This window comes from Gordionus sp. m RMFG-2023, chromosome 1 (genome assembly GCF_954871325.1).
Source record: "Gordionus sp. m RMFG-2023 chromosome 1, tfGorSpeb1-WG-v2, whole genome shotgun sequence".
Taxonomy (NCBI): domain Eukaryota; kingdom Metazoa; phylum Nematomorpha; class Gordioida; order Chordodea; family Parachordodidae; genus Gordionus; species Gordionus sp. m RMFG-2023.
In genome coordinates this window covers 13,442,973-13,470,718 of record NC_088775.1, presented here as the reverse complement: position 1 = coordinate 13,470,718, position 27,746 = coordinate 13,442,973, and the positions used below count along the sequence as shown (strand labels likewise).

At 26.4% G+C, this 27,746-nt stretch overlaps 1 protein-coding gene across 2 annotated transcripts; it reads right to left on the bottom strand.

Annotated features, from left to right (window-relative positions):
* Positions 1 to 3,225: 3,225 nt before the first annotated feature.
* LOC135931775 (rab-like protein 3) lies at positions 3,226 to 13,595 on the bottom strand. 2 transcript variants are annotated; one of them, XM_065469072.1, is made up of 7 exons: positions 13,464 to 13,595; positions 13,327 to 13,418; positions 13,164 to 13,281; positions 13,030 to 13,123; positions 12,835 to 12,988; positions 9,390 to 9,461; positions 3,226 to 3,426 (listed from the first exon to the last, which is right to left on the bottom strand). In XM_065469072.1, exons 1-7 carry the CDS (start codon positions 13,522 to 13,524, stop codon positions 3,346 to 3,348), a joined length of 672 nt encoding a protein of 223 aa, XP_065325144.1. In that variant the 5' UTR covers positions 13,525 to 13,595; the 3' UTR covers positions 3,226 to 3,345. The 2 variants fall into 2 exon arrangements, with proteins under 2 accessions (XP_065325144.1, XP_065325145.1); XM_065469073.1 differs by having other exon boundaries at positions 3,286 to 3,426; positions 9,390 to 9,436.
* Between the last annotated feature and the right edge of the window lie 14,151 nt (positions 13,596 to 27,746).

Sequence of the window (27,746 nt, the reverse complement as noted above, 5' to 3'; positions counted from 1 at the left end):
GAGATTTTATTTATACTAAAGTATTTTAATAATAAATAAAATCTATATCTAAAATTTAAGAAAGAATTATTTTTAACACTCAATCAGGTATATTGAGTGATCTTAAAAAATGTAAGGTTCGGGGAGCAAATTTTTTTCTTTCTAAACTATATGGATTAATTTACAATTGACTAAACATAGATTAAATTTTTAGAATAATGTTTTCAGTGTTCAGTCGCTTATTAATCATAAATTTAGCCAAAATTGTAACTAATATTTTTTTTATTCATGCTTAATGATTAGACACTAATAAAGCACATAATATTGCCAATATTTAAAAGTAGAGTTTGGGGGCTTCGCCTTCCAAAAATATTTTAAACCCCCCCCCCCTCCATGGAAAAATCCTGGCTATGCCACTGTATATATTATAGATATATCAGTTAGTTTTAGTATATATATGATTATGTATGATGGTAATGGAAGATGAATGAATGTTTGATAAGATATGATTCTATGGTGATTTTTATTGGACGAATATTTTTTAAAAGAATATTAAAAATATAAAAATATAAGAATACCTATTTACTAGTTTGAGTTTTAAAGTAGCTACAAACTTTGAATCGTATCTATTTGATTAATTTTGCCAGATTAAGAAAAAAAATATTTTGCCAGATTAAGGAAAAAAAAATCTTTGCTGAGATTCGAACCTAAGTCCTTAAAATTAATTTGAACTTAATTTTTATAAGTTAAACCTAATTAATTTTAAAGCTCTTGCCGATTGGACCATAGACATTTTTTTAATATATAATATTATAAATTGTGGAAGTGTGACTGTCACAGTGTGACAAGGCTTTTATATATATTATTTTTGATATAAGAGTGTATGAAAACAATTGAAAGAAATATAAATTTGTAAAAAAAAAAATTCCAGATAAAAATTAGCAAAAAAAAGTAAAAATCAAAACCACATTTACCTTGCTTTATCCAACCCTCACATATTAAATGATAAAGCATCCCTAATAATTCCCCACCACTCTTGGATTTTTGATTTGAATAAGAACTCGTAAAAGAAATTCTATGATATTTGCCAGAATTTCAAAAGTATTATTTATTAGCGTCAAACTTGATAAAAAAAATACTATTTTAAATTTTTAAGGCTTTATTTCCGGGGTTTTTTTTCCTATTACAATTTTTTGTATATATATCGGTGGTAATAAATTTTTGACATTATTTTTAAAATATATGTAAAAAAAAGTATTTATTTATATTAGTAATAAAAAAAATTCATTTTATTTTTCGATAATATATAAAAAAAAATTGCTGCCCCTTCGCCAAATTTTTTAGCAATACACTATTGACTATGGGTTAATTTATTATAAGTTATTGTATTGCATAGGAAATTGTTGTTGATTGAAAAATATATTTAATAAAAAGAAGAGGATTAAACTTTAATGGATAGTGAATACAATTTTAGAGTGGATGTTTGTCATAGTTTATTAGGAGAGTATACAGAAGAAAAAGGTTGAAAAAAATTAACCTAAATATTATTTTGAGCAAAACTTGTAAATGAATGTAAAGAATTGTTATATTTATTTATGATCCAAATTTATAAATTAGTGTAGAAGTATTTTTTTTATTCAAATTAAGTAACATTCGGGTCTCAATATTTATATTATTATTAATTGGAAATCGAAATAAAATAAATTAAATTACTCGTCCTGGGGCGTCCTTACAACTTATCTTGTTAGACAAGGGTGACAGAAAAAAAAGCGGCAATCGATCATTAAAAATTGAGGACATATGAAGCAGGCTGAAGGTGCATCGAACATATCCAGTCTATTACCTAAGGTTGGCAAATATTTTAGGAATGGTACTGGATTTGTCGCATTATTTGATATTAGTAAAATTGTTTTATATATGTAAATAAAACTCAATTACTATCTCAGGGCCTATGGAAAATAATTTTAAAAGGTACCTTAATATCTTTGAAAATTGATATAAAAAATTAATTCAATATAATTTAAGGAATTATAATTTATTCAATGTAAAATAACAATATAAAAAATCAATTATCAAAAGAGGTTTATATAATAATGTTCTTTCGGAATACGACTACCCATGTATTTTACTTTGAGAAGAGGGACGATTAGCATTTACATCAAGAAAAGCATTAAGTGGGTTTATCGATAATTTAGCACCAGTGGGTTATTTCTTAAAAAAAAGATAGAGCGACCCAATAGAAATGGGATGCAAAAGAATATTTGGTTAATTTTAACTACCTTTTAAAATAATATTAAGTTTGTCCCGAATTTCTTTAGACGATTCTTTCGGACCCCTAGTGTTGTTAAACGGCTCGTTTTAAATCGATTTTTATAAATGGCTAATCCAATATTTTATCCAGAAAAATATTACGCATGCCTGAAGATTTTTCTCGCAGATGGCACAAAGGTTAGAATATCTAATTCGCAAAATCTCGAGGCTTAGGCAATATTTTTCTGGATAAAATATTGAATTAGCCGTTTTTAAAATCGGCTCAAATGAGCAGTTTAACAACACTAAGGGTCACTCTTACCATATCTCTGCTTTGACTGTTCTTCTTCCGTTATAGGAATAAGCTTTTATTGTCACTTATAATTATCGAATCATTACACAACACTTGAGTAACTCTGTCATAAAAGAGAATTAAAACATGCTCAAATAACGGGTCTGAAACAGACTTATTTTTCAAATTTGAAGATCCCTGATGGGATTTTCAGAATCCTTAAAAAAAACCTTTCCCATGGTCAAGAAAAATCGAAAATAATATACAAAAAATTTATCTAGAAAGATTAGATTTTTTAGAAGATAAATTACAAATAAATAATGTTAATGAAAAGGTCTTTTTTATAGTGGATTGTAAAGAAAAAATATGGAGATATTTTGAAATTATATTTTAAAAAAATATGATTTACAAAATGTGTTCTAAATATTTTATGCATGGTTGAAAGAACCAAATATAAATATAAACTTTACTAATATATTATATCAAAATAACAGAAAATTTTGAATAACTTCTCATGAAAATATATGTATATTTGCTTTTTTATATATGATATAAATAAGACATATTTTTCACCCATCATCAAATAAATGATAAATTTCTTATTCACCTATCTATCATTCTTTGACGAGCTATCTGCTAGTGCAATAATAATTACTAATATAAACTATATAGACAAATATATGCATGTATTTATCAGTTTTCTAAAAATAAACACTCAAATTTAAGCTCAAATTATATTAAATACGAATTTATATTTTAATTGCCATTATAATAATCAAAATAGTTTCAATTAATTTGAATAGGAAATTACATATATTTTACAGTTAATCGTATAAATTTTTCATATAATTTGAAGATTGAAAAAATGGACGATGGTAAACGGTCCCAATTTTGTTAGATACGACCTGGATAAATATTTTAAAATATATCAAAGAAAGTTCATTTAAAATTCATAACTTATATCAAAATTTGAAACCTGGACTAAAAATGTTTCTAGCCTGGGTTGTCAGATTTATTCGAACAAAAAGCGGAAGAAGTTACCCATAATTAAAAAGAAAAATTTATTAGAAATATTATTCACACAAAATATTGAAAAAATGAGTATACAAATTTTTTATCTCATTTCTATTTTTTTTAGAAGATTTTGTGCTATTTGTTAAATTTTATATTTTGATATATGCTTCTTAAAATTTTTACAAGTATATTTAAAATTATGTTTGATCATTCATTCAGTTTCTAAAGCTAATATTAAGGATAATCAATTATGACCTTTTAATTTTCTTTTTATTAGACTAAAAGTATATGCGCGGAATGGGCATTTGAAGTGGTGATGAGAAGATAATGTTATTGGGGAAATATTCTTTGAAAAAAAGGTACTAATTTATTTTCTGAAATATTATTTTGTTCGATGAATGTTTTTAATGTAAAGAATTCCTAACAAAATTTATCTGATTCAATATTTTTTATATTAAAATTTGCGTAAATTAGTATGATTTTTTTCTTCTAAATACGTGATGGTTTTAATGAATTTATTATGATAGCCATCTTGTTACTGACCATTTAATATCTTAATGATCCATAATTATCCTTAAAATAAATACCCCGTTTGTGGATCTGCTGAATTCGGCGTAATAACTATTTCTATGTCTATCGTGATTGTTTTCGTATTTACATTATTTGATGCATCAGTTAATAAGAAAAATCTACGATTTTCCTCTGAATCCTTTAAGATATGACTTTCAAGACCTAAGATATTTAACACTATATTTGAGTCTTTTGTTCTTTCACATTTTATGGTTTGAGCTATTTTTGAATAAGGAAAACGAATAGGCAATAATTTTTTAGTGCATGTAGATAAATAATAACTAAGTGAATGTTTTATCGTATGGTAGATTAATGTCGTTTCGGTTATTGCAGTATTATCAACACATTGATTATTGATTTTAAAGTATGGATTATTTGATGATTCCTTATTATTTTTGAATTTGAAATATATTTTTGCCTTGTTGAGTGTTTTTTTTTAATCATAGACTTATCCATGACGGATATTAAATTTTGTATTGCATTTAAACAATTTTCTGTTATTTAATGTAAATTTTTTTTTAAATATCTGTAATTTATATATAATTTAAATTAATGGAATAAAATTGAAAAAGAGGAAAAGTTTTTACTCAACTAATAAAAAATTATTAAGCTATATAAAATGGTTATAAATTATAAGTAATATTTTTTTTTAAAAATGTGGAATAGTTTTAAAACTTCTAAAATATTATTTTATATATAGAATTTTAAAAATTATATAAAATTCTTACCACATAAGAATCATTTTCATCATCAGAATCAGAAGTAATTAATATATGTAGGGATGTACCAATATTTTTTATCGGATCGGATCGGGTCGATATTTCACCCATTTTAAAATATCGATTATCGGCCAATATTATAAAATTTTCCGATCCGATCTGATAAAAAATGGCGTTTTTAACAAAAATAAAATGTTATAAAAAATTTTTTTTAAGTTATATCTAAAATCATTTATTTTTATAAATAAAATCGAAATCCATTTTTATGTTTATTTAATAATAATAATTAATTAATAAATATTCAGCCATAATCGCCGGGGTGGCCTAATGGGTTAGATGTATGCTTGGAGACAGAAGGACGAAGAAGGACGCAGGTTCAATCCTGGTAAGGAGAAGAAAAACTTTCAAGTTTTTCTTCGATGACTGATGTGTAAAGACATATGGTAAGATGAATTTCGGAGCTTAGAGATGACACCCCGGTCACCGACAGGCCTGAATAGCCGGGTGATTAGGATACCTGTCCAATAAACAAAATGATGGAAACAAATGGAAATATGAATATGAAAGCTAGGGCGTTCCCTCCAAGCGACGCGCAGGGTGTAGACCTCCATCCTGTGAAAAGTAAAGTAAAGGTCAAAGCAAAGAAGACAAGATTAGCAAGTTTGAATATTGGGACGCTTAAAGGAATTGGCATCAATGTTGAACAAGAGAAAAGTTGATATAGCGTGCATACAAGAGACGAAAGGACAGAAGACTTTGATGATTGGAGATGGGTATAAATTGTACTATAATGGAATTGTTAGCAATAGGAACGGTGTCGGCATCATCCTCAGTTAAGATCTAACCTCCTCAGTAGTAGAAGTCAACAGGATCTCTGATAGACTAATGAAGATAAAATTCTGCATTTGTCAATCAATACTACACATCCTTTTAGTATATGCTCCTCAAACGGGTTGCAAGGAAGAAGAAAAAGATGACTTTAGAGCTATCCTTGATGAAGCTGTAATGGAAATCTTTAAGGAAGACCTAGTTATAATTGGTGGTGACTTAAATGCGCATGTGGGGAAAGCAAGAGATAGCTACAATAAGCATCATGGTGGTTTTGGATATGGAGAAAGAAATGATGAAGGAGAGCACGTACTGAAATTTGCGCAAGCCTTCGATCTTGCCTTAACCAACACCTACTATGGAAAAAAGAGAGTCATTTAATAACATACGAAAGTGGTACAAGGAAAACACAGATAGATTACATGCTAATCTCTCGCAGAAGATTAAAAGATGTAATAGACTGCAAAGTCATCCCAGGAGAAGATATCGCCGAACAACACAAGCTACTAGTCATGGATTTACCTATCTCAAATAAATACACTCAAAACAAGATAAAACTGGAACCATGCATCAAATGGGGCAAATTAAAAACAATGACAGATGCCTTTACAATCAATGCAAACATTGAAACAATAGATTCCTCACAAGTCAGTGATAAAATGTGGACAGACCTTTCATCCAGATTAATAGACACTGCTAAATCGACACTGGGCTTGACAAGGGGAGGTAACAAATAATACAAAGAACTATGGTGGTGGAATGAAGAGGTACAAACCACTGGAGAAAAAAGCCCTTTATAAAATATGGTACAAATCCAAAAACCCAGATGACAAGACAAGATATAAAAATCCAAGAGATTAGCTACAAAGGCGGTGGCTAGGGCCAAATCTATGGCATACGATGACATGTATGAAGAACTACAAACCAAAGAAGGGCAAAATAAACAGATTAGCCAAACAGCGAGAAAAGAACTCGAGGGATATAAACGGAACTCCGAAAGTAATCAAAAATAAAGATGGGAAATTGATAATAAGGGAAAAGAAATAATGAATAGATTGAAAGAATATTTTCAGGAGCTTCTCAACTTTAATCCCCACATACTACATCTAGACGAACACTCCCCATGTCAAAACCTTGTACAACCTATAACAGAACAAGAAATAATCACATGCCTCAGGCATATGAAAAACAACAAAGCTAGGGGTCCAGATGATATTCCAATAAAAAGCCTAAAAGCACTAGGAGATGATGGAATACATCCCCTCACAAATCTGTACAATAAAATACTTGGAAATGAAGAGGTTCCCCAAAAATGGAGGCAGAGCTATATAGTTCCTAACTTCAAAAATAAAGGGGATCCACACAATTGTCAAAATTACAGGGGCATAACTAATGTCACACTGTCTAAAACTATACGAAAAAATAATAGAAAAAAGATTAAGAGACATAATCGAAATAGGAGAGACTCAGTTTGGCTTTATGCCTGGAAGATCAACAACTAATGCAATCCACGCAATTAGGCAAATAAATGAAAAATACAGGGAAGAACAAAAAGCTACACATGGTCTTTCTCGATCTAGAAAAGGCCTTCGATAGAATCCCAAGAAAACTTATCTGGTGGGCGCTACGCCACAAAAGGGTCCCCGAAAAATATATAAGAATAATACAGGATATGTATATGGGTCATACAACAATGGTCCGAAGCACAACAGGTACTTCAGCAGGCTTCACAATAGCCGAAGGAGTTCATCAAGGGTCGGCTCTCAGCCCACTTCTCTTCATTACAGTAATAGCTATATTAGCACAGTCTATACCTCAAACAGTTCCGTGGAATATGATATTTGCAGATGATATTGTGATACTTGCCGAATCCAAGGATGAAATGAAAGAAAGATTAGTGAGTTGGATAAATATCCTAGAAAAGCACGGACTAAAAGTAAATAGAGAAAAGACGGAGTATATGGTGATAGGAGGAGATGAAACAGAGAGTATTGATATAAATGAATGGCAGATAACGGCAATTGTAAGCTGCAAATATTTGGGCTCCACTATACAAACAAACGGCACAATAGAAAAAGAGATCAAGAGTAAAATTAATCAAGGGTGGTTAAAGTGGAGATCTTTATCTGGAGTGCTATTTGACAAAAGAATCACACACAAATTAAAGGGAATAATTTACAGTTCCATAGTACAACCAACTATTCTATATAGTTCGGAAACATGGCCAACCAAAGAATCAGACGAGAGAAATCTACAAACTATGGAGATGAGAATGCTAAGGATGATTGCTGGGGTAACAAGAAAGGATAAAGTGCGCAGTACAAGAATACTAAGTAGTTTAAAGGTAGTGCCCATTAAGACTAAGTTAATGGTAAACAGACTTAGGTGGTATGGGCACACAATGAGAAGGCCTATGAACTACATAGGAAATAAGGTTGAGAGTTTGGAAGTGATGGGCAAACGTAAAAGAGGAAGGCCAAAACTTCAATGGGGCCATAAAGTTAGAGCCAATATAAAGAAGTATAAATTAGATAAAAGAGATTGTATGAATAACATAAAATGGAGAGAGATGTTGAAGGAGCTTACCACCAGAAAAGGTGAAAGCTAAAAAGAAAAATAAATAAATAAATAAAAAATATTCAGCCATATTGTTATTTTTTTGCGCAGTCTGTATATAAAAGTGTGCGATAATCTCTTCAGAATCTGTTTTTAGTGAAGCTGATAATATTGACAGCTACCATCGCCGCAGGCTGACCTCTTATAAATTGGAAATTTTGCTATTTCTAAAAAGAAATCTTCGATATAATAATGTTAATATTATTTAAAATATTTATTTCAAATTTCATAATATATTTGTTTATTACTTGTTATGTATATAGATTAATGTTATTACTTATTATATAAAAGTAATTTAACAATAAAAATATTTTATATACTTTTAGAATTGCAATTGAATTGAATATAAACTATAACTGATCATTATAATTTATTTAAATGATGTAAGTTATGGTATAGTTAGATTAGATTATAGAAATTATACTAATAAAAAGTATATTAAAAATTAAAACCAATGATATCTTTACAGAATACAAAATTAGATATGACATCGGATCGATAATCCGCCGATATCAATTTAATATAGGGAATATCGGATCGAATCGGCCTCCAAAAAGTGGTATCGGTACACCCCTAAATATATGATTTATCATAATAATTCATTATAAAATTAAAAGATATTAAATATTATTATATAAAATTGGAAAATTTTGTAATGAAAAAAATTTATTTTATTTTTTCTAGAATTGTTTCTTTGTTATTTCTTTTCTAAAAAATATATATTTATAAAAAAATTACAAAAATAAGATACCACAAAAATAAGATACCCTTTTAAATATAAGATTTGAATTAAAAAATGGTAGTGTAAATTTCTGTTAAACTATTTTTAATTATTCTATATTTTTAAAAAATTTATAAAAAAAATTGCAAGAAAACGTCAATTTTTTTAGAAAAATTCGGGAGAAAGCGTAAATTAATAGACGGCGTATTTTGGGGTAATCAAGAGTTAAAAAATCAGGAGGTTTAAGTCAAAATAGGAAAGTATAACAACCCTGGTTTTAGCTGAAGCCCCAAACAATTCTATTTCTGATTCCTAAAAGATTTCAAAAGAGTTTATGTATAGTTCCAAACTCTAATAATACATAATATATCATATGTAATATTATAATAAAATTACTAACTTTGTCAAGAAAACGACTTAGAATGACAGTGTTTGTTTGACCAGGAGCTAAATATTTTAAATTTTTGCAATCCTGTGATTAAGGTTGCGAATAAATAATTATTGTATTTTAAAATGATGCTTTAATACATTTGCTAGATAATAAATTTAAATGTACTACTTTAAAATTAAGGATGTATGAATTAGTGTTGTTAAACGGCTGACTCAATATTCTAGCCAGAAAAATATTGCCTAAGCCTCGAGATTTTGATAATATATGTATCTTTGTTCCTTCTATGAGCATATTTTTTTAGATGAAATAATGGGTTAGCCGTTTTTAACGGTTCAAAACGAGCCGTTTAACAACACTAGTATGAATAACTAATAATAGTTTTTCTATAATTTTAATATTATTAATGTATTTTAAGGGAAATAATAACGTAGAGATGAAGACTGGGGTCAAACAGGAATTTCGCTCTTTGGTGATATAACTTTTGTTATAAATCATAGACTAAATAATATACTGTGATAACCTCATAATTCAATCACAGAATAAGAATTCTAATTTTTGAATATCATAAAATAAAAGAGCCACTCCTATAGAATTTAAACTGTAAAATTTATTACTAGTCCCATACCATATTGTTTTGTAATATATTAATTATAGTAATAATTAAAGAATGTTCTATTCCGATATATTATTATTAATTTAAAAAAAATAAAGATAGTTAATAAAGTTTATTAAATATATTATTGGCGATGAAAAAAATTAAATAAAATTAAAGTCAGAGTTAAAATGAAAAATATGGGAAAATCTAAAAATAATTTATAATTCGTTTGAAAATTTATCAATTAATGATGAAAATGGAAATCATGATTCTAAATGCGGATTATTCAAAAATTATTTTAACATTCGGTGACATCTATACTGATATTGATGATTATTTGGAAAATTTGGAATTGGAAGCAAAAAGAATAAATACCTGTTAAATCAGGTATTAAAAAAATGATTTTAGCGTATATTGGAAAATTTAATATATCCAAAAAATATTAAAGATTGTTCTTTTGAAGAAATTTGCAATCAATTAAAAAATTATTTAAAAAAAATAATACAAAATATTTTGCAATAAAATATTTAAAATACTACATTAACTAATCTTTACATTTTAATAATATTAATTCAATTTTTATATATTTTTAAAATTATATAATAATATATTAGAATAGAACGTTCTTTAGTAATTATTATAATTAATATATTACATTTATATAAATTTTTAAAATAATTAATTTTTTTTTTATGAGATCGGTTACTTTTCTCCAAATTTTCATTTTCTTTTTTTAAAATTTTGATTTGATTAAAAATAATTTTCTATTATATATTGGAACATGCATAGCTTTCATTTTTTTTATAAATAAATCACTTTCATTATTTTTTACATTTTAAATTTACAATCCATTCTCAATTCACATTTTTTTTGTTTGAATGAAATTGTTTTAACCATTATTTTTAAAGTTCTGTTCTAATTTTCTTGTTTTTGTAATTGTTTTTCTAGACATTTAATCTATTCATTTCAGACCTAATGATTTTCTTAAATCAAATCTGAATAATTTAAATTTATATTTCCAAACGATCGACATTATTTAATGGATTCAATATGTTGGACATTACTATGAATTGGACATTAGAAACCTCCTTCATAAAAATTGTGGCATTTCAAACATCTATTGAAACTATTAAAATAATTATGTTTAAATTTACAGGAATCACTAAATTATCCTTGTAGACTTGTAAAGAATGTACAAAATTTTCTTTTCATTTTTATTTATTTTACAAATTTCATTAAAAACATTTTTTGCTTCTTAGTCAGCCTTTTCATGGTGACAATAATCCAAAATAATACAGAATAAAATGGTTAATTATTATCAATTTTTTTAAGGCTGTGTTATGATTAGAAGCTTAATTTATAAAAAATGAACGTAGAATCATATATAGCTTATTAAAAGAAATCAAAAAATGTTAATATTATATTTTAAAACTTTTTATAACTTAGTGGACTTTTGAATAAACATTTTTTTTGACTAAACTAGGTGCCCCCTATCAAAGAAGCCTCATTCATAAAAAATAAAAACTTAATCATATTAAGCTCATTAAAAATAAAAATAAAGTTTATATTAAGTTTATAAATTATTTAGAACTAATTGAGATTTTGAAAAAACACTTAATTTCTTCTTTATTTGACTAAACTATGTGCCCCCTATGCGCCCTCAGTAAATATACATTATTTAAAAAAATGAATATAGAATCATGTTTAGTTTTTCAGAGATTCAGAAAGTGGTATTATTCATTTTTTGAAAAAGAAAATTTTTGACTAAAGGTTAATTCATTAAGAATTAAAGCATATTCATATTAGGCTCTAAAAGGAATCAAAAAATGTTAATATTTAGTTTATAAATTATTTATAATTTATGGGCTTTTGAAAAAAACACTTTATTTCTTCTTTTTTTGACTAAACTATGTGCCTCCTATGCACCCTTGGTAATATACATTATTTTTTAAAAATGAATACAGAATCATGTTTAGCTTTTCAATGAAAAAAAAAAGCTAAACATAATTCTGTATTCATTTCGAGGGCACCTACGGGGCACGTAGTTTAGTCAAAAAAAAGGTGTTTATTCAAAAAATGTTTTAAAATATAATATTAACATTTTTTGATTCCTTTTAATAAGTTATATATGATTCTGCATTCATTTTTTATAAATTAAGCATCTTTAATAGGTGGCACATATTTTAATCATATAAAAAAATTATTTTTTAAAAATTTCACTGTTACCATTTTTTTTTAAATAAAAAAAAACATTTTTTAACTCATCTTATAAAGCTAAATGTGATTCTATAATAATGTAATTTAAATTAAGCTTCTTTGATAGGGGGCACGTATTTTAGTCATTCCTGAGTAATTAGTTTTTTTAAGCAACAAATAATTTATATAGTATTAAAATTAGTTACCCTTGAGAGGTCCCATTTTTAAACCTAGCTCAGATTTAAAAATTTGCTATTATCTATCTATAGCTCAAATCTTTTTAAAAAATATTTAGCACTGCCTAATTATAAAAATTTTGTCCATTCAAAATAATTGCCTGTAATTTTGCAATTGATTTCATCAAAGGAATATTGAAAATTGTCTATTATATAAATAACTAGTTAATTGATACAATATTAATTGATTTATTCATTTTAACAAACAAAAGTATTTTTATGCCTTGCCCAGCTCTCAATAAATATTGGATAAAAACACTGAAATCCCTATTTCCCAACCTCATAGGATTTTCACCCTATGTTTATCATTCTTAGGGTGGAAAATCCTATGAGGGGGTTAAAAGGTTATATGTATTAGATTTCTAAACCTTAGTCATCTAACCTCAGTCTCTTCTAATTATAAAATTGGTATAAAAAATTAAACAACCAATTTAATTTCTTCCGCGCCTAACTCAGATAGCAGTGTTAATGGCTTTCCTTTATATGTATGACCAGCATATGGCAAATCTGCTTTGGTGGCTACCATCAAAATTGGTACATTAATGCCTATAAAATTTCTAGAATCAACTTCATCTATATGTCTATTTTGACATTTAATATTGAATAAATCTATATTTTTAACATGTATGGGGCTTGATTATTTTGCAATTCTTTAATCCATTTAGTAAGATTTTTGTAACTTTTATAATTTGTTAAATCATACACAAGTATCAACCCTAAATATTCATTAATAAGATATAAAATTTTTAATATTACCATGAAATGAATTAAAAAATATATTCCAACAATTCTTATGAGTTGTTGAACCCCCTATATCCCAAAATTCAATAAAATAATCCTTTGATAGGGGAGTACCCTCTTTAAATATATGCATCTATATGAAATAACACTAAATGATATGGAAATATTTAGAAATAACTTTTATATCAACCAATGCTCCAATAGTCCATTTAGGATTTTCTAGAACATGATTATTGCATATTAAATCTGTCAGCGATGTCTTACCTACTCCTATTAAATATTTCAACTCATTCTCATATAAAATAATAAATTTACCAGAATCTCCCAGTATCAATATTTTAGCACTTTCGAAATCATATGGCAAACAGTTAGTCATCAGTCATCACATTTAACCTAATGGCAATCAAAAATGTTGTTTTTTAACAGTTAATGTATGACAAATACTGCCCAGTCATATAAAAATTTTCTAAAACACAATAAAATTCATATAAAATTCATTTTTTTATATATCAAGTGAAAGTTTATTGGAAACATGCCCCTTCAAAATATGCTTTAAACCTCAGAAATAAAATTTTGCGCATTATAATATAGTAATCCTAAGAAATCTTATAATGAGCCACCATTTATAGCTTACAGTTACATACCTATATTTTTTAGCAATGTTATATGCTCTTATATTGTATTCTTTATTTTATTATTTATGCTGAAAATCTTCATTTTATGAAAAAAATGATTAGATATAATAAATTATATGTTAATTAGTTATTAAAAAATTTAATGTTCAAATGAAAATTATTAATATTTTAAAAAAATTATCCATCGCCCACTCCTGTAGAAGATTTTTAGCTAAGCGCCTGTTAGATATAATTATTTCCTGTTCCCTGGTATCTATGCCAATGTATTGAACTAGATACAAGAATCAAACTTAATACTTACTTTATAACTATGCATATTATTTTTATCTACTTCCTTGATATTGACTAAGATACTTATACTTACTTAATTAGATTAGACACACTGGACAGAATTTTAATTAGAATTAGTTGCACTTGACAGAAACTGTTTTTTTTAAATATTTTATTTTATTTTATTTTTCGATTCAAAAAAAAAATAATAATCAACTCTTTACGCCCAATATTATTTTTATATAAAAAAAAATAATACATAAAAAAAATAATACATAAAAAAGATAATATAAAAAAAATAATACATAAAAAAAATAATACATAAAAAAAAATAATACATAAAAAAAATAATACATAAAAAAAATAATACATAAAAAAAATAATACATAAAAAAAATAATACATAAAAAAAATAATACATAAAAAAAATAATACATAAAAAAAATAATACATAAAAAAAATAATACATAAAAAAAATAATACATAAAAAAAATAATACATAAAAAAAATAATACATAAAAAAAATAATACAACATGTACCCCTTTTCAAGATAAAATTCCGGGTACCATGTTACAATTTTCGCGATAAAAAAGATTATATACATAATTTACCAAAATTTTCAAAAACCAATATATATATACAAAGAATCAAATCAAAAGATTGCCGATAATGGATTCGATCCTAAATTTGTCAATTTTCACTGGTTTATGATCCTGACAGGATCGTGATCGAGATCATTTTTTTTAATTTTCGATCCCGATACTTTTAATATTAATTTTTTACTTAAAAAGCAATAAATAAAATAAAAATTTTGAAAATTAAATAAAAATATTTTTTAAAAAAAATATCTATCTACATTATATTTTCTCAACTTCCTATCCACCATTTTTATCTAGAACGAGATTTAGAGCCTACTAGTTTTATTTATTTAATTATATTATATATAATATAAATAAATAAATTATAGGTTTTAATAATTTCCTCCATTAAAGATTTAGAAAATAATACATTATTGATGTGACAACAGATATAAGTGAGAATGAGAATCTTTTACCATTTCATAATTTATGTAAGTATTTTACTTTATTTAAAATGGATGGAAGTAACTATAAAATTGTTAATATATTTGAATTTTATTTTAAATTATATTAACTTAAATTTTACCTTACGAACTAGTATTATTTCTTTCACTTAACATAATATTAATCTAATTGTTATATTGATTGTTACTTACTTTTGTAAAGTATATATATATACTCAGCGTCTACATGAGCAGGAGGGGTAGGAACAGTTCGCATCCTATTTTTTAAGGGGGTAGGGGGTAAGCTGCTTTAATGGGGGTAGGATAAAATTTTTGGCCAGTTATCTATTAAATTTTGAGATGAAATAGGACAAAATTTAATGCTGTAGAAATTAATACTTTTATTATAGTATTATTATAATACAATTCATCGACCAAATCTATATATTGCAAACAATCATACACATTGTTTTCCAAATAAACTATCCTTTAAATGTAATTTAAAAGGTTTAGATATTTCAGCAAGCTCATAATGCCATAATAATTAATTCATTGTAAATAATGGAAGTTTTAATTGAATTTATTATCTAAAAAATAAATTCTTTATATTCACAAAATATCGATAGTTGGTAGTAGAGATAGATTAATTTAAGTTATCCTTTATAAATTCTTTGAAAAGAGTATCAATAAATAAATAGGTGAAAATAATAATAAAGAGACACCGCCACCGAAGGCGGCGGGGATTTTTTAAGGAGGTAGGCAAAGGTTTTTGAAGGGGGTTTGCATCCAGTAAAATCTTGTCATGTAGACGCTGTATATACTAGTAGATAGCCCGTCAAAAATGACGGGGAATGAGATAATTCTTCTTACTTTTATGCTAGATGTTACCTGTTATTTTAAAATAATATCCAATTTTTATTCTTTTTACCCCCTCCCTTTTTCAGGCCGAAAAAAATTTTAATCCTAAAATATATTTTGAATATTCATAGGATGTTCGAAAATAAAATATTCCTCTTATAACGCGCAGAAATAGAACGTTTCAGAATATTTAATATTAAAAAAAATTCCCAGGCAAAGTACAAAGCCATAATAATTTTGAAAAATTCTTCCAAGCCCAATGAAAGATCATAATAATTTTGGTAGTTGAGAACTAAAATAAAATATCTAAATAATCATAATGAATTTAAAAATACAATCAAAATCAGATTTACCTGGGCCTTGGTTTTTTGATCAGGCTGAGCCAAGGACTGCAAAAAAATTGTTTCAGGCCAATATCTGACCCATAATTATTAATAAAAATATTATCAGCATCCAAGCTCACAATAATTTTGAAAAATTTTCCCCAAGCCCAGCCCAATATAAAAATATTTTCCAAGCCCAGCCCAACCCATAATAATTTTATAAAAAAAATTTCTAAATCTCTAAAAACCATAACTATTTTAACCCAGATTACCCGACCAAGGCCAACCCATTAAGACTAAGAGTGAATACTATTTTTTTTAATAAAAATATATTTAAATTAGCTTTTACCTGAGATATATAAAAATATTGTGTTAAATATTACACATATGCCTTATATTAAAAAAATTCCCAAGCTAGGTCCTCGCACTTGGAAAAATTTTCTCAAACTTGCCTTAATAATTTTGATAGTTGAGAACTGAAATAAAATATATATAAAAAGTCACAATGCATTTAAAAATACAATCAGAATATGAAAGTTGTATGGGCCTTGGTTTTTAGTCAGGCCTTGCCATGTCTTAAAAGAAATTTTCCAATTTCTAGCCCATATTTAAAATTAAAAAATTTACAGGAATCTAAGACTAAAATAATTATGAAAAATTCTCAAGCTATGTCCAAGTCTATAATAATGGTGAAAAATCCCAAGTCCAGAAAAACCTAAAATAATTTATTTTTTCCTTGGATCCAGAAAAATAGGTCTGATATAAGGGTTTTATAAGAATTAAATCTGTCTAGTATGTACATATTTTTTTGCTATTTAAAATGAAAAATTTTTCAAAATTATTATCAAATGAAGGGTAAATATCTGATTTACCTATCATTTTACTGGTTAGCTCCTGGTATTTATATGAAATTTATGAATACATATTAAAGTACCATGCTGAAAATATGTTTATCTTAATTTAAATTTTAAACAAACCACCACCCTTCATGATTTATTACTTAGTTACAAAATATAAAATTAAATTTAAAACATTTATTAAATTACAATAGAAAAAATAAAAAGATATTTCTTAGTTAACAAATAATAGGAAATTAACTTCAATCATAGTAAAATTATATATAAGTAAAACAAAAAGGTTATACAATTAATCAAAAATGTTATAGGTTATGAATAACATACATTCTACAAATATGAAGTTATGAGAAAATATAAAAAAATTTCCTATTTTATGAGGTGATATTTAAAAATTTATATTTATTTGGGGTTATTCTAATATTTTCCATTATTTTTATAAAATATGTTAATTATGTATATATTTAGTAATTTTATTTATGTGTTATTCATTTGTATTTTATAATCTAAAAATTTATTCCTGCTAGATGAGAGTTTTGTGTTACCAAGGTGTGTTTTGTGCCTTCCATTATTAAAAGCCCGCAAGGATCCATTTCATAATCTATTAAATATTTGAATTTTATAAAACTATAAATTTTTCAATTAGGTAATTATTATGGATAAGTAAATATTTGCATCTCTTTTATCTTTTTGAAATCCCAATATAATGGTATAAAATTCTAAATTATACATAAATTAAAGAATTAAAATAGTTAGATAAATCTCTTATTTCTATTGAATTGGTACTTGATGCGTTTAAAGTTCTACTGATCCCGAAATATTCAGGAATATGTATAATATTAGGCATGTATTCAGTGCATTCAATGCACATTGTTGTTCTTCTGGACTGATATTTTATAAAAAAAATTTTGATTTTTTAACTCTAAAATATTTAAAAATTATTTATTAATATTAAAAATTTACTTTGATATAAACTACTATTTCTGAAAGTGCCATCTGGATATTATTGCTTTGATATGTGAAGTGAATGAAATGGTAAGTTTATGAATGTTTAGTTTGTTAGGTGATTACTATTGGACCGATTACGCTATAATCATTTTTATAGGACAAATATATTTTAAAAGAACATTACTGGCTAAATTTGATTGAAGTTTTTTGAGGATTATTATAATATATAGAATTTATTAGGTTAATAGTTAGTTCTTTTTTAGATTAATGTAAAAATATAATAAAATCTTTTACACCATATTAACAACAATGATCAGTGAAAAATTCTCTTTATGTAAGAACAAAATATCTTCTTCAAAGATTAGTAGTTCAAACCTCAAAAGGCATTTAGAAGTAATTAATTCTTATAAAAATACAGTTTTTATTATTTATTTCTGACAAAATTAATATAATATCTATTGATGTGTTAATAAGGGCTAAGTTTTCAGACGCCGGATTTATATGAACGAACACTTATTTAATAATAAATTAATTATTTCATTCATTGTATGATGACAGTAACATATTGGCAGCAATAATTCACCCAAAATTTAAGTTAAATTGGCCTTATATTAATCTGCCACAAAATCTGTTGGTAAAAGAAAAATTAATTGCCCATTTGGAAAATATGCAGGATAAATCACATGCAGATGCTTCAAAATATTGGATCAAATGAATGCAAAGATGAAATAGATAATTTTTTGGGAAAAATTCTTCACAATTAATATATTTTTTTATTTAAATGATGATTCAATATATTTTTAATACTAATGTTAATTTTAAAAAAATATTTATTCCTGTGGAGCGCTTGTGTAAAGATAAACATGTGCTTATTGATAGACGTGGATGTTTAAATAATAATAACTTAGAAAATATTTTATTATTAAAGGCTAATTTTAGTAATAAATAAATAAATTATATTATTCAATTACAATAAATTTATACCATATTTAATTTATATTTATATTAGTTAATTTTGCATAGATCAGAAATTTAAATAAGAAAAGGATCGCGCCCTTTTTAAAAAAAGGTCGATCCTGTATTTGGATCCACTTTTTTTGAAAAGATCATAATCGGGATTCGATCTTTTGAAAAGGATCGATTAACAAGCCTGTATATATATATATATAATCTGCTAAGCTAAATAAAAAAATTGTATACTAACTATAACATACATGAGTTCATTTGTAATCAATTCCTCCATTTTATTTTGAACTCTCATCCATGACAATATCTTCCCTGCGTATAACGTCGCAAATGTCATTTTGCACCAGACATATCACTTCCTGTCTCCTCTGTCCTATTCTTGAATTGGTCACTTGCTGTTCCTGTTGCTGCACTACATTGCCTCCTGTTACCATCATAACTGTTCCTCTTGATAGCGGATGAGAAACCGTCATCTTCGGGGAGGTCCATTCTGCTGCCATCGGTGATGCCCATTGGCCATCCGAGATTGAATCATTATGTTTGGACATTCCCTTGTAGCCCAGTCTTCCACATATACAACATGATGTTCAGTCCTCTGTGCGATGTACCTCTGAATGATGGCTTGATTAGATATACTCAGCTTATTTGGTATTAGCCACATCTTGCTGATGAATCCAGCAGTCATGCCATTTATCTGCCAGAGAGTTTGCATACTTAGGGTATTAATTTAAATCATATTGGATCCGGATTTAATGTAAAAAGTTTTTATTGTTAAAAAAAATTAGATTTTTTTTTAAAACAAATTTTGCTTTTAATTTTATTTAATTTTCTAACAAAATAATTTTATATATCACAACATACATTATTTTTATTATTCGAACACATACTTTTATTTATTATTTTCTAATCGCACACAATTTAATCAACACCTTCCAGTTGCCTTCTCATAAAACAATTTCCTTTAATATTCCTTAAATTTATAGTTTTTGACTCTCTTTTTCTACTATAAATATTTTTTTTCCTCGTTTTACTAATTCTCTTGATTAATTACTTTTACTTTTCTCTTTAATACAAAATTTTTTTCTCGTTTTATCAGTTTCCCCAATTAATTATTTTTACTCAAAATACATTTCTTTACCTCCTTCCTTATTTTATAACTTTTATTATATCTTTAATTTTTTCCTTTAAAAACGAATTCTACTAGACCCCCTACCCAACTTTCTATAATTAATTACTTTCAATTTTCCTTGAAGCCTAAAATTTTAACATTTAACCCCCCTTTTTTATAAACTTTTACTAAATACTCGTTTTTATTTTTAAATCTTTATTATTTCTGGTTTTACCGATTCCTACAATTAATTGCTTTTACACCTATATATTCCTTAACCTCTTTACTTCTTTTACAACTTTTAAACTTAATAAATTTGCAACTTTTATATAAATATATTTAAATCCTTTAGCTTTCCACCAGCACATTATTACGATGAAACACATACACTACCAACAACCTTTGAGCTTTAATGCAATTGCTACTACCCTTATATCTTATTTAATTTATTCTTTTGATTTTATTTAACATCAAATACATCCCCTATTCTACTATATATATTCTCTACTCCTTAACTTACTATATAAATTATCATGATATAATCTGAAATTTCAAAATGAACCAAATTTTATCCCGAAATACTTTAGTTTATTGAACCTTTCCTCTTCAATTTTCCGTTACTTTTCACAATTTCTAATTTTTAATTTTTTTTATTTTTATTTCAACTTATTCTTCATAACTCAGATAATTATTATATTCTCATATATATTCCCAAATTTTTCCCTTTATTTCCTATACCTTTCCCGTTATTTTTTATACAATTTAGTCCCATTGCACTTTTAATCCTTCTTGGATCTCGATGTATTGTAACCTCACTATTATCCTTCTTTTTATCACAAATTTCTTCACATTTATTTTTTAAATCCATCACTGATTTTTGCAACTCTGTCTGATTTATATCAATTTCACCCACCACTACATTGTCCTCAATTTTTTTTTACTAATTTTGCTCGTATAATTTCTAACACCGGCCATTTATCTCTTTCAAATTTTATTTCTTACGATTGATTATTACCTAAATATTTTCTTGTAGCATTATTTTCTCCTCCAAATATTTTCTCAACCTCCAACTATTGCCCATTTCCTAATTAGCTATTTCTTTAATATACATCTTTTCCACTTCCATATTTCCACCATAAAATTGCCTTCCCCGCTCTCATTTCTCTCATCAACTACTTTTCCCCAATTTGTATTATTTATGCCATTCCTCCTGATGCCACTTTACATTTCCCGTATTAATTTCTTCTTGATTATAGATTTCTTTACTTTCTTCTGGCATTATATTTCCACTCTCAAATTTAATATTCCCATACATAAATTATTAGGCGGTCCAATCTTCACTATTCAATTCTACCCCATTACCGATTCCGCCTCCTTCGCTACAACCTAATATTCCTATACATAAATTATTAGGCGGCACTATTCAATTCTACCCCATTACCGATTCCGCCTCCTTCGCTACAACCCATAAAGTAAAATTGAATAATATTATCCATCACCACTGGTAAGTTGACTCTCCCTAAAACTATCATATCAGATCCATCAAACGGTTTCACCTTATATCATCTTTTATTATACCTATATTTGGCTACACTTACCAACTCATAAATCATAACCGAGATAGTCGCTCCCGTATCTAATAACGTCACTATTTCTTATTTCCGACGGTCATCTTTACCACTGGACAAAATCAAAATTCATATCATTTTCTACCAACAATTTTGTAATCATATCACTTACAATCTCGATTTCCTTTAAATTATCTTTCACCTCACTTCCTTTAAAATTATTTTTTAACAACCCCGACTTTTTATCCCATTCCAGATTTATTTTAATATTTTCCACAATTACATCATCCCTCAAACCACTTCTCATATTTATTTATTTTACACAGTTTTCACTAACTTTTTGTATTAAATTTCTCTTTCCTTGTCACACTTATTTATTATATTATTTATTTTCTCCTGAGAATCTTCCGAAGCGAAATTCCCCAATATATCCCCTTTTCTATCATACAGTCATTCCACTGGACAATCCATAGCAAAATTCCCAATTTTTTGTTAATTATGTGACACTCCCAACATTATTTCTTTCATATGTACTTTTCCTCTCAATTTTTACATATTCCACAGCTGGAAATGGTTTGGAATCTATTTGTTCAATTTTAAAACATTTGTCTTGGGTATGTCCAAAATTTCCACACTTCTCATCTAACATCTTATATACCAGAACATAGCATTCTTCTGCATTGTATTCTTTATTTCTACATCTTTTACATACTCTCGATAATATTCTTTGGTTCCTTTCATTACAATCCTGCTATGTAGCCAAATTTTCCACAGGTATAACACGCTCCATTCAATGACACTCTATGATTTATTTTTTCTTTTCAATCTCTGCTTATGTGGCAATATTTCTCACATGCAAAACATTCCCCTAGATTTTTATAATTATTTACGTTACATCTTTGAATTCCTAATTTCCCCTTCCATTTCTACAACTTTTCTAAGCATTCTCTTTTTCTTTATTTTCTCTTTTACACATTTCATTAAATAATTTTTCCATTTCTTTTTTAAATTTACCAAATTTTTAATTTTTTTCTATTTTCCTTTGTTTTAACATTCTTATTTTATTTGCATCTTTATTTCCAATTCTTTTTTTATACCAAAAATAAATTATATCCCATAATACTAAAATTACTGCCACAAAGTAAATACCTAATTGAGAAACATTTTTAATTTCAAAATAATTATACGTTTTTATATATTTTCTATGCATTTAAAAATTTTATTTTCTATCAAAATTTTTTAAATTCCAAATTAAACTTTATTTTTTTATATAAAACTAATTAATAATTTTAAATGATAAAAAGTAAGCTAATGTAATTATTACAAAATTACTAGTTAAACAATATATTAAATTTTAACAGAACAAAATTTTATCTTAATTCCGAATTAACCCAGGTTTCATTTCCAGAAGAGAACGGCACCACTTTTATCTACTTCCTTGATAATGACTAAGATACTTATACTTACTTAATTAGAATTAGACTCACTGGACAGAATTTTAATTAGAATTAGCACTGGACAGAATTATATACAACACTGTTTTTTTAATATTTCATTTTATTTTTCGATTTTCAAACAAAAAAAATAATCAACTCCTTACGCCAAATTTTAATTTATATAAAAAATAATACAATTATATTTTATTTATTAATAGCATATCATACTAAATATTTCGGTCAATAATTATTTTTACGAATTGTATACTATCTGGTTTCTTTTAAATTTCTATTATAATATACCTCTAATTTTTCTATAATCTTACGCAACTAAGAAATATTAAATTTATACAAAGTTTGCATAAATATTATATTGTCAGTTATGAATTTCAATATCACTAAAAATATAATATTTAATCTATGCACGTTAGTTATAAATGTCTATATCACTTTAAAAAAATAATATTAAATCTTAACATGTCAGTAATAAATGTCAATATCACTAAATATAAATAACAGGGTTCAATCCCACCTTGTTATTTTTAACACGGGAATAACGCAGGCGTCGTTTATGAAAATCACATCGACGCACCTCCGATTTTCATATCAGTTGTGTATGGCCGGCGCGAAATTTTATACAATTATTTCCATTATTTATACATATTTATTATAATTGGTTAACATCACTATTGTAAATTTTTTTATATCAATCAAGATTGTAACGAATTCTTATGCTATATATATTTTAACATCATAATAATTTGCAGAGTTGTTAAACGCGTTATCTTCTTTGGTAACTATAGCAATAGCGGCTACTTTTTTTGAAATTATTACTTAGCTACTTTAAAAAAATATAATGAAGGTAAGTATAAACATGAAAATTTAAAAATAATATCATAATTAATTATAATTTTTATGATTTATTATTTAATTTTGAAATTGAAATATATTTTCAATTTGTAATTTATATTTTCATTTGTGTTATAAACCTAAATCACGTGTTAATAATTTAAAATATCATCCCCTATGGATATCCAAATCGTTGAAAGTGATTCAGACAATGATATTAATGAAATGGAAGATACCAGGGAAGAAAATGTTCTTAATAGCTATAATACAAATTTCCTATTCTCTAGATTTGAAATTTTTTTAAAAATACGTGATACGTGATATAGAACGTTTACGCCCTCTAGTTGTGAATATAACAGAGCTACGTTAGGTTTTCCTCAATATCCATCTAACTGGACAAATTAAAAGGGGATAAAAATGAGGAGCCCTTCACACGTTGGGCAAGCCGCACGTACTTGTACGCGTAATAGTCCAAGGACTATTACTTAAACGTATATGGGCTGATGTGGAAAGGACAAAATAAGCACAGCCCACACCCATAAGATGCTTATATACATAATAGATTTTAAAGGCAAAGGGGGACCTAACTTTATTTATCGTTATCATAAATGTGATGAATTTCGAAAGGCCAAATATAAAAACCAAAACTGGTTTTAAATTTATTTGTTTAAAATATAAAAAAATATTTCCTCAAATCAATCCAGTAGCTATAACCTTAAGAAACCCCTAAAGGTAAATTGTCATATTTACATTCTAATAGTATTTATTTTATAAGATAAGACTGTTCAGGCCAATATTTTTTAAAAAATGGAGAAACATCTAAATAATTTTGGTATAGGCGACACTACATCCAAAAAGACTAATTCAATTCAAACCAAATTAATTAATACTACAAATGTCAATATTATTTATCAGAAATTGGCTGATAAAGTTATTGTTAATTTTATAATTATACTTTCTGATCGTCGCTCTAGAATTGGGGATGATAATATTGAAATGATTTTACTATTAAAACGCAACAAATTACCATAAATATTTATTTTCTTACATAAATTTTTATAATCATAACTAACTATTTTTTAATTTATAAATGTTTTATATATTTACTATATAATAGCATTATAAGCAAAAAATAAAACAAATTTGTTTCTAATTTTTTTTATAAAAAGTAGCTTAGAAAAGTAGCTCTTTTAAAAAATAGTAGCTAATAGCCCGTTACGTTTTTTGACAAATAGAGATAGCGGTAGCGCGCTACGTTTAAAAGTAGCGTTTAACAACTCTGATAATTTGACATCATTTTAAAATTCAATCAATCAAAAATTCCAAAAGTTATTATTTTACAATATAAAAACCGCTTATGCTTGGGTCATGGTTTACATATTCTGGTTACAGTTAATAGTATAAATGCCTTTTATCGAAAATCTTAATGGAATAAGAAAAATTATTACTACTACGAAACTACAGGATTGAAATCGAGTTTAAGGCAGACCAAAAATTGCTTAAGCACTGATACCCATTTCAAATTGGCCATTCCAATGATGATAACTACAACAGCACACATGAAAATGTTTAAACCAGTGACACAGTATATGGATATTTTAAATTTCTGAAAAGAAAAGAGGATCGAACTTCCTAGTCTTTCCACGCTAGCTAAAAAAAATCTTGTGTTCCAGCAATTAGCGTATTGATTGAAAGATTTGTCAACCACTCGGTTGATGTTGTATACAAGGAGATCATTATTATATCCGGAGAATTTAAATAAACTTATTGTTATATATAATTTACAAAATCGATTTTGAATTGATGAGTTTTCTCAAAAAATATCCATAGATATATTTAATGTAGTGTATATTTTGAAAAATTATTAGTAATTAAAAAAATGTTATTAAAATTTATAACGGTGGACCGATTTACCCTGTATGTTTACTGCGATTAAATATTGGCGCAACGTTGGCAGCCGATTAGCTTATTGAAACACACTAGCTGCTGATAATTTCGTCGGCCCACAGGTCTAGGGTTAATGATAACTATTTTATAGAATATTTTAATAGATCGAGACCCCCACCCGTCTCTGTGTAAGCCACTGAAATAAAGAAAAAAATTTAAATATGCCAAAAATGTCGATTCATTTTCTTTTCCAACCATTACCGTTTTGGTTAGCTTTTCAAAAAAATATTTTTTTGCGTTTATTATCCTGAAAATATTTTATAAGGACCATAAATATTGTTAAAATGAGAAATCAAAATCTTAGTTAAAAAAAATTGCTTCTCTATCATATATGCTAGGTGTTGGCTAGATATAAAAAATATGAAAAAGATAAGTTTTTGACTTTATAAAAATTAAATTTCTATATAAAGAAAAAAAGGGATTCATGTCAAGGCCAGGGTTTCCCCCCCCCCCTCAAATACATCCCTAAGAGGAGATGGATAATAACATTTCCATGGAAGATTTTATATCCCCTGTACCTAACATGATTTCCTTCTTTATTAATTTTAGTTCTTTTACATTTTCCCCAACAACAATAAAAAACATATCAAAACACTGAAATAAATATTTTTTTCTATGTATGCCATTTAATATAACTGAGAAATATTTAATATTTTTCTTGAAAAAAATCATGCAAATATCAATATCCTAGTCAAAATAAATTTCATTCTTTAAAATAATATAAAACTACAGGAAAAGAAGAAATATATGGCCTATAAGATTACTCAACAATATCATGCAAAATATTTACAAATTATTTGGTAATAATAATTTATTTAATCTCTGGGGTAGTTATATCATCATGGCTCAAAGACTGGCTGGAGACTTTTGAGCAGGATCAGACAACTTCTAAAAAATTTTTTAAAACCTTGCTGAGCTGGGATTTTACAATTTTTTTTAAAGCTTAAAATAGGCTGTCTTTTACAAAGGGATAGACAATTTATACAAAATTATTTTATGGACTTGGTAAAAATAATTACAAGTCTGGCTGAAATTTTTCTTCAAAGATTTCCATAGGCACCAACCTTTAATAGCTATATCTGTAAAACCTTCCAATTTATAAAATATAAAGGATCATAAATTCAATTAAAGTGGTGTTTAGCTTTCAAAAATATAAACCATAATCAAATGTAAACAACAGGTCTGCCAAGTCTGATAAATATAGGACTGGATTTGACAAACATTTTTTCATGTGGGGCCAGACTTCTTAATTTTACTATTTTAGTTTGGGATTGCTAGATTTGCACAAAACATTTCTTTTTTGAGCTGTACCTATAAAAACTTAAGACACGATTGCTTTTAAATTTCATTTAGATATTTGAAAATAAAATATTCAGATTAGAAAGATTAGACATAAAAAATAAGTCTGATTTAATTGATGGACCTCATATTAGAAAGAATTCATTGTTAATTTTTGTATAATTAAAATAAATCATCTAGCTTTATTAATCCATCTGCTCACTTTAATCAATTCAATAAAAAGTTAAGGATTTTCAAATAAATAAAATAATATAACTAATATTTAATAACATATCAGAAATAGAATTTGCAATTATGATATATTTCCAGCCATTTTTCGTGCGTGGTATCCAAGACATGCACATATTCCCATTATTGATATTGCCAATCCAATTAATAGAGCTAAAATATCGCCACCATCCCATAAGCCGGCAGTAACAATATCAATATTATAAATGAATAGAGTTAAGCTAAAAATTAACAACATTTTTATAATAAATATATAGGATCAGCAGCGAGCTTTGACCAATATACTCA

What these genes read in the sequence shown, in the direction of transcription:
- LOC135931775 (XM_065469072.1), bottom strand. Translation starts at nt 13,524, where the DNA reads ATGACTAACTGTTTGCCATATGATTTCGAAAGTGCTAAAATATTGATA. An exon ending in GAGCATTGGTTGATATAAAA is followed by an intron (nt 13,282 to 13,326) that starts GTTATTTCTAAA and finishes TATTTCATATAG; the next exon opens with ATGCATATATTTAAAGAGGG. An exon ending in GCGCGGAAGAAATTAAATTG is followed by an intron (nt 9,462 to 12,834) that starts GTTGTTTAATTT and finishes CCTTAATCACAG; the next exon opens with GATTGCAAAAATTTAAAATA.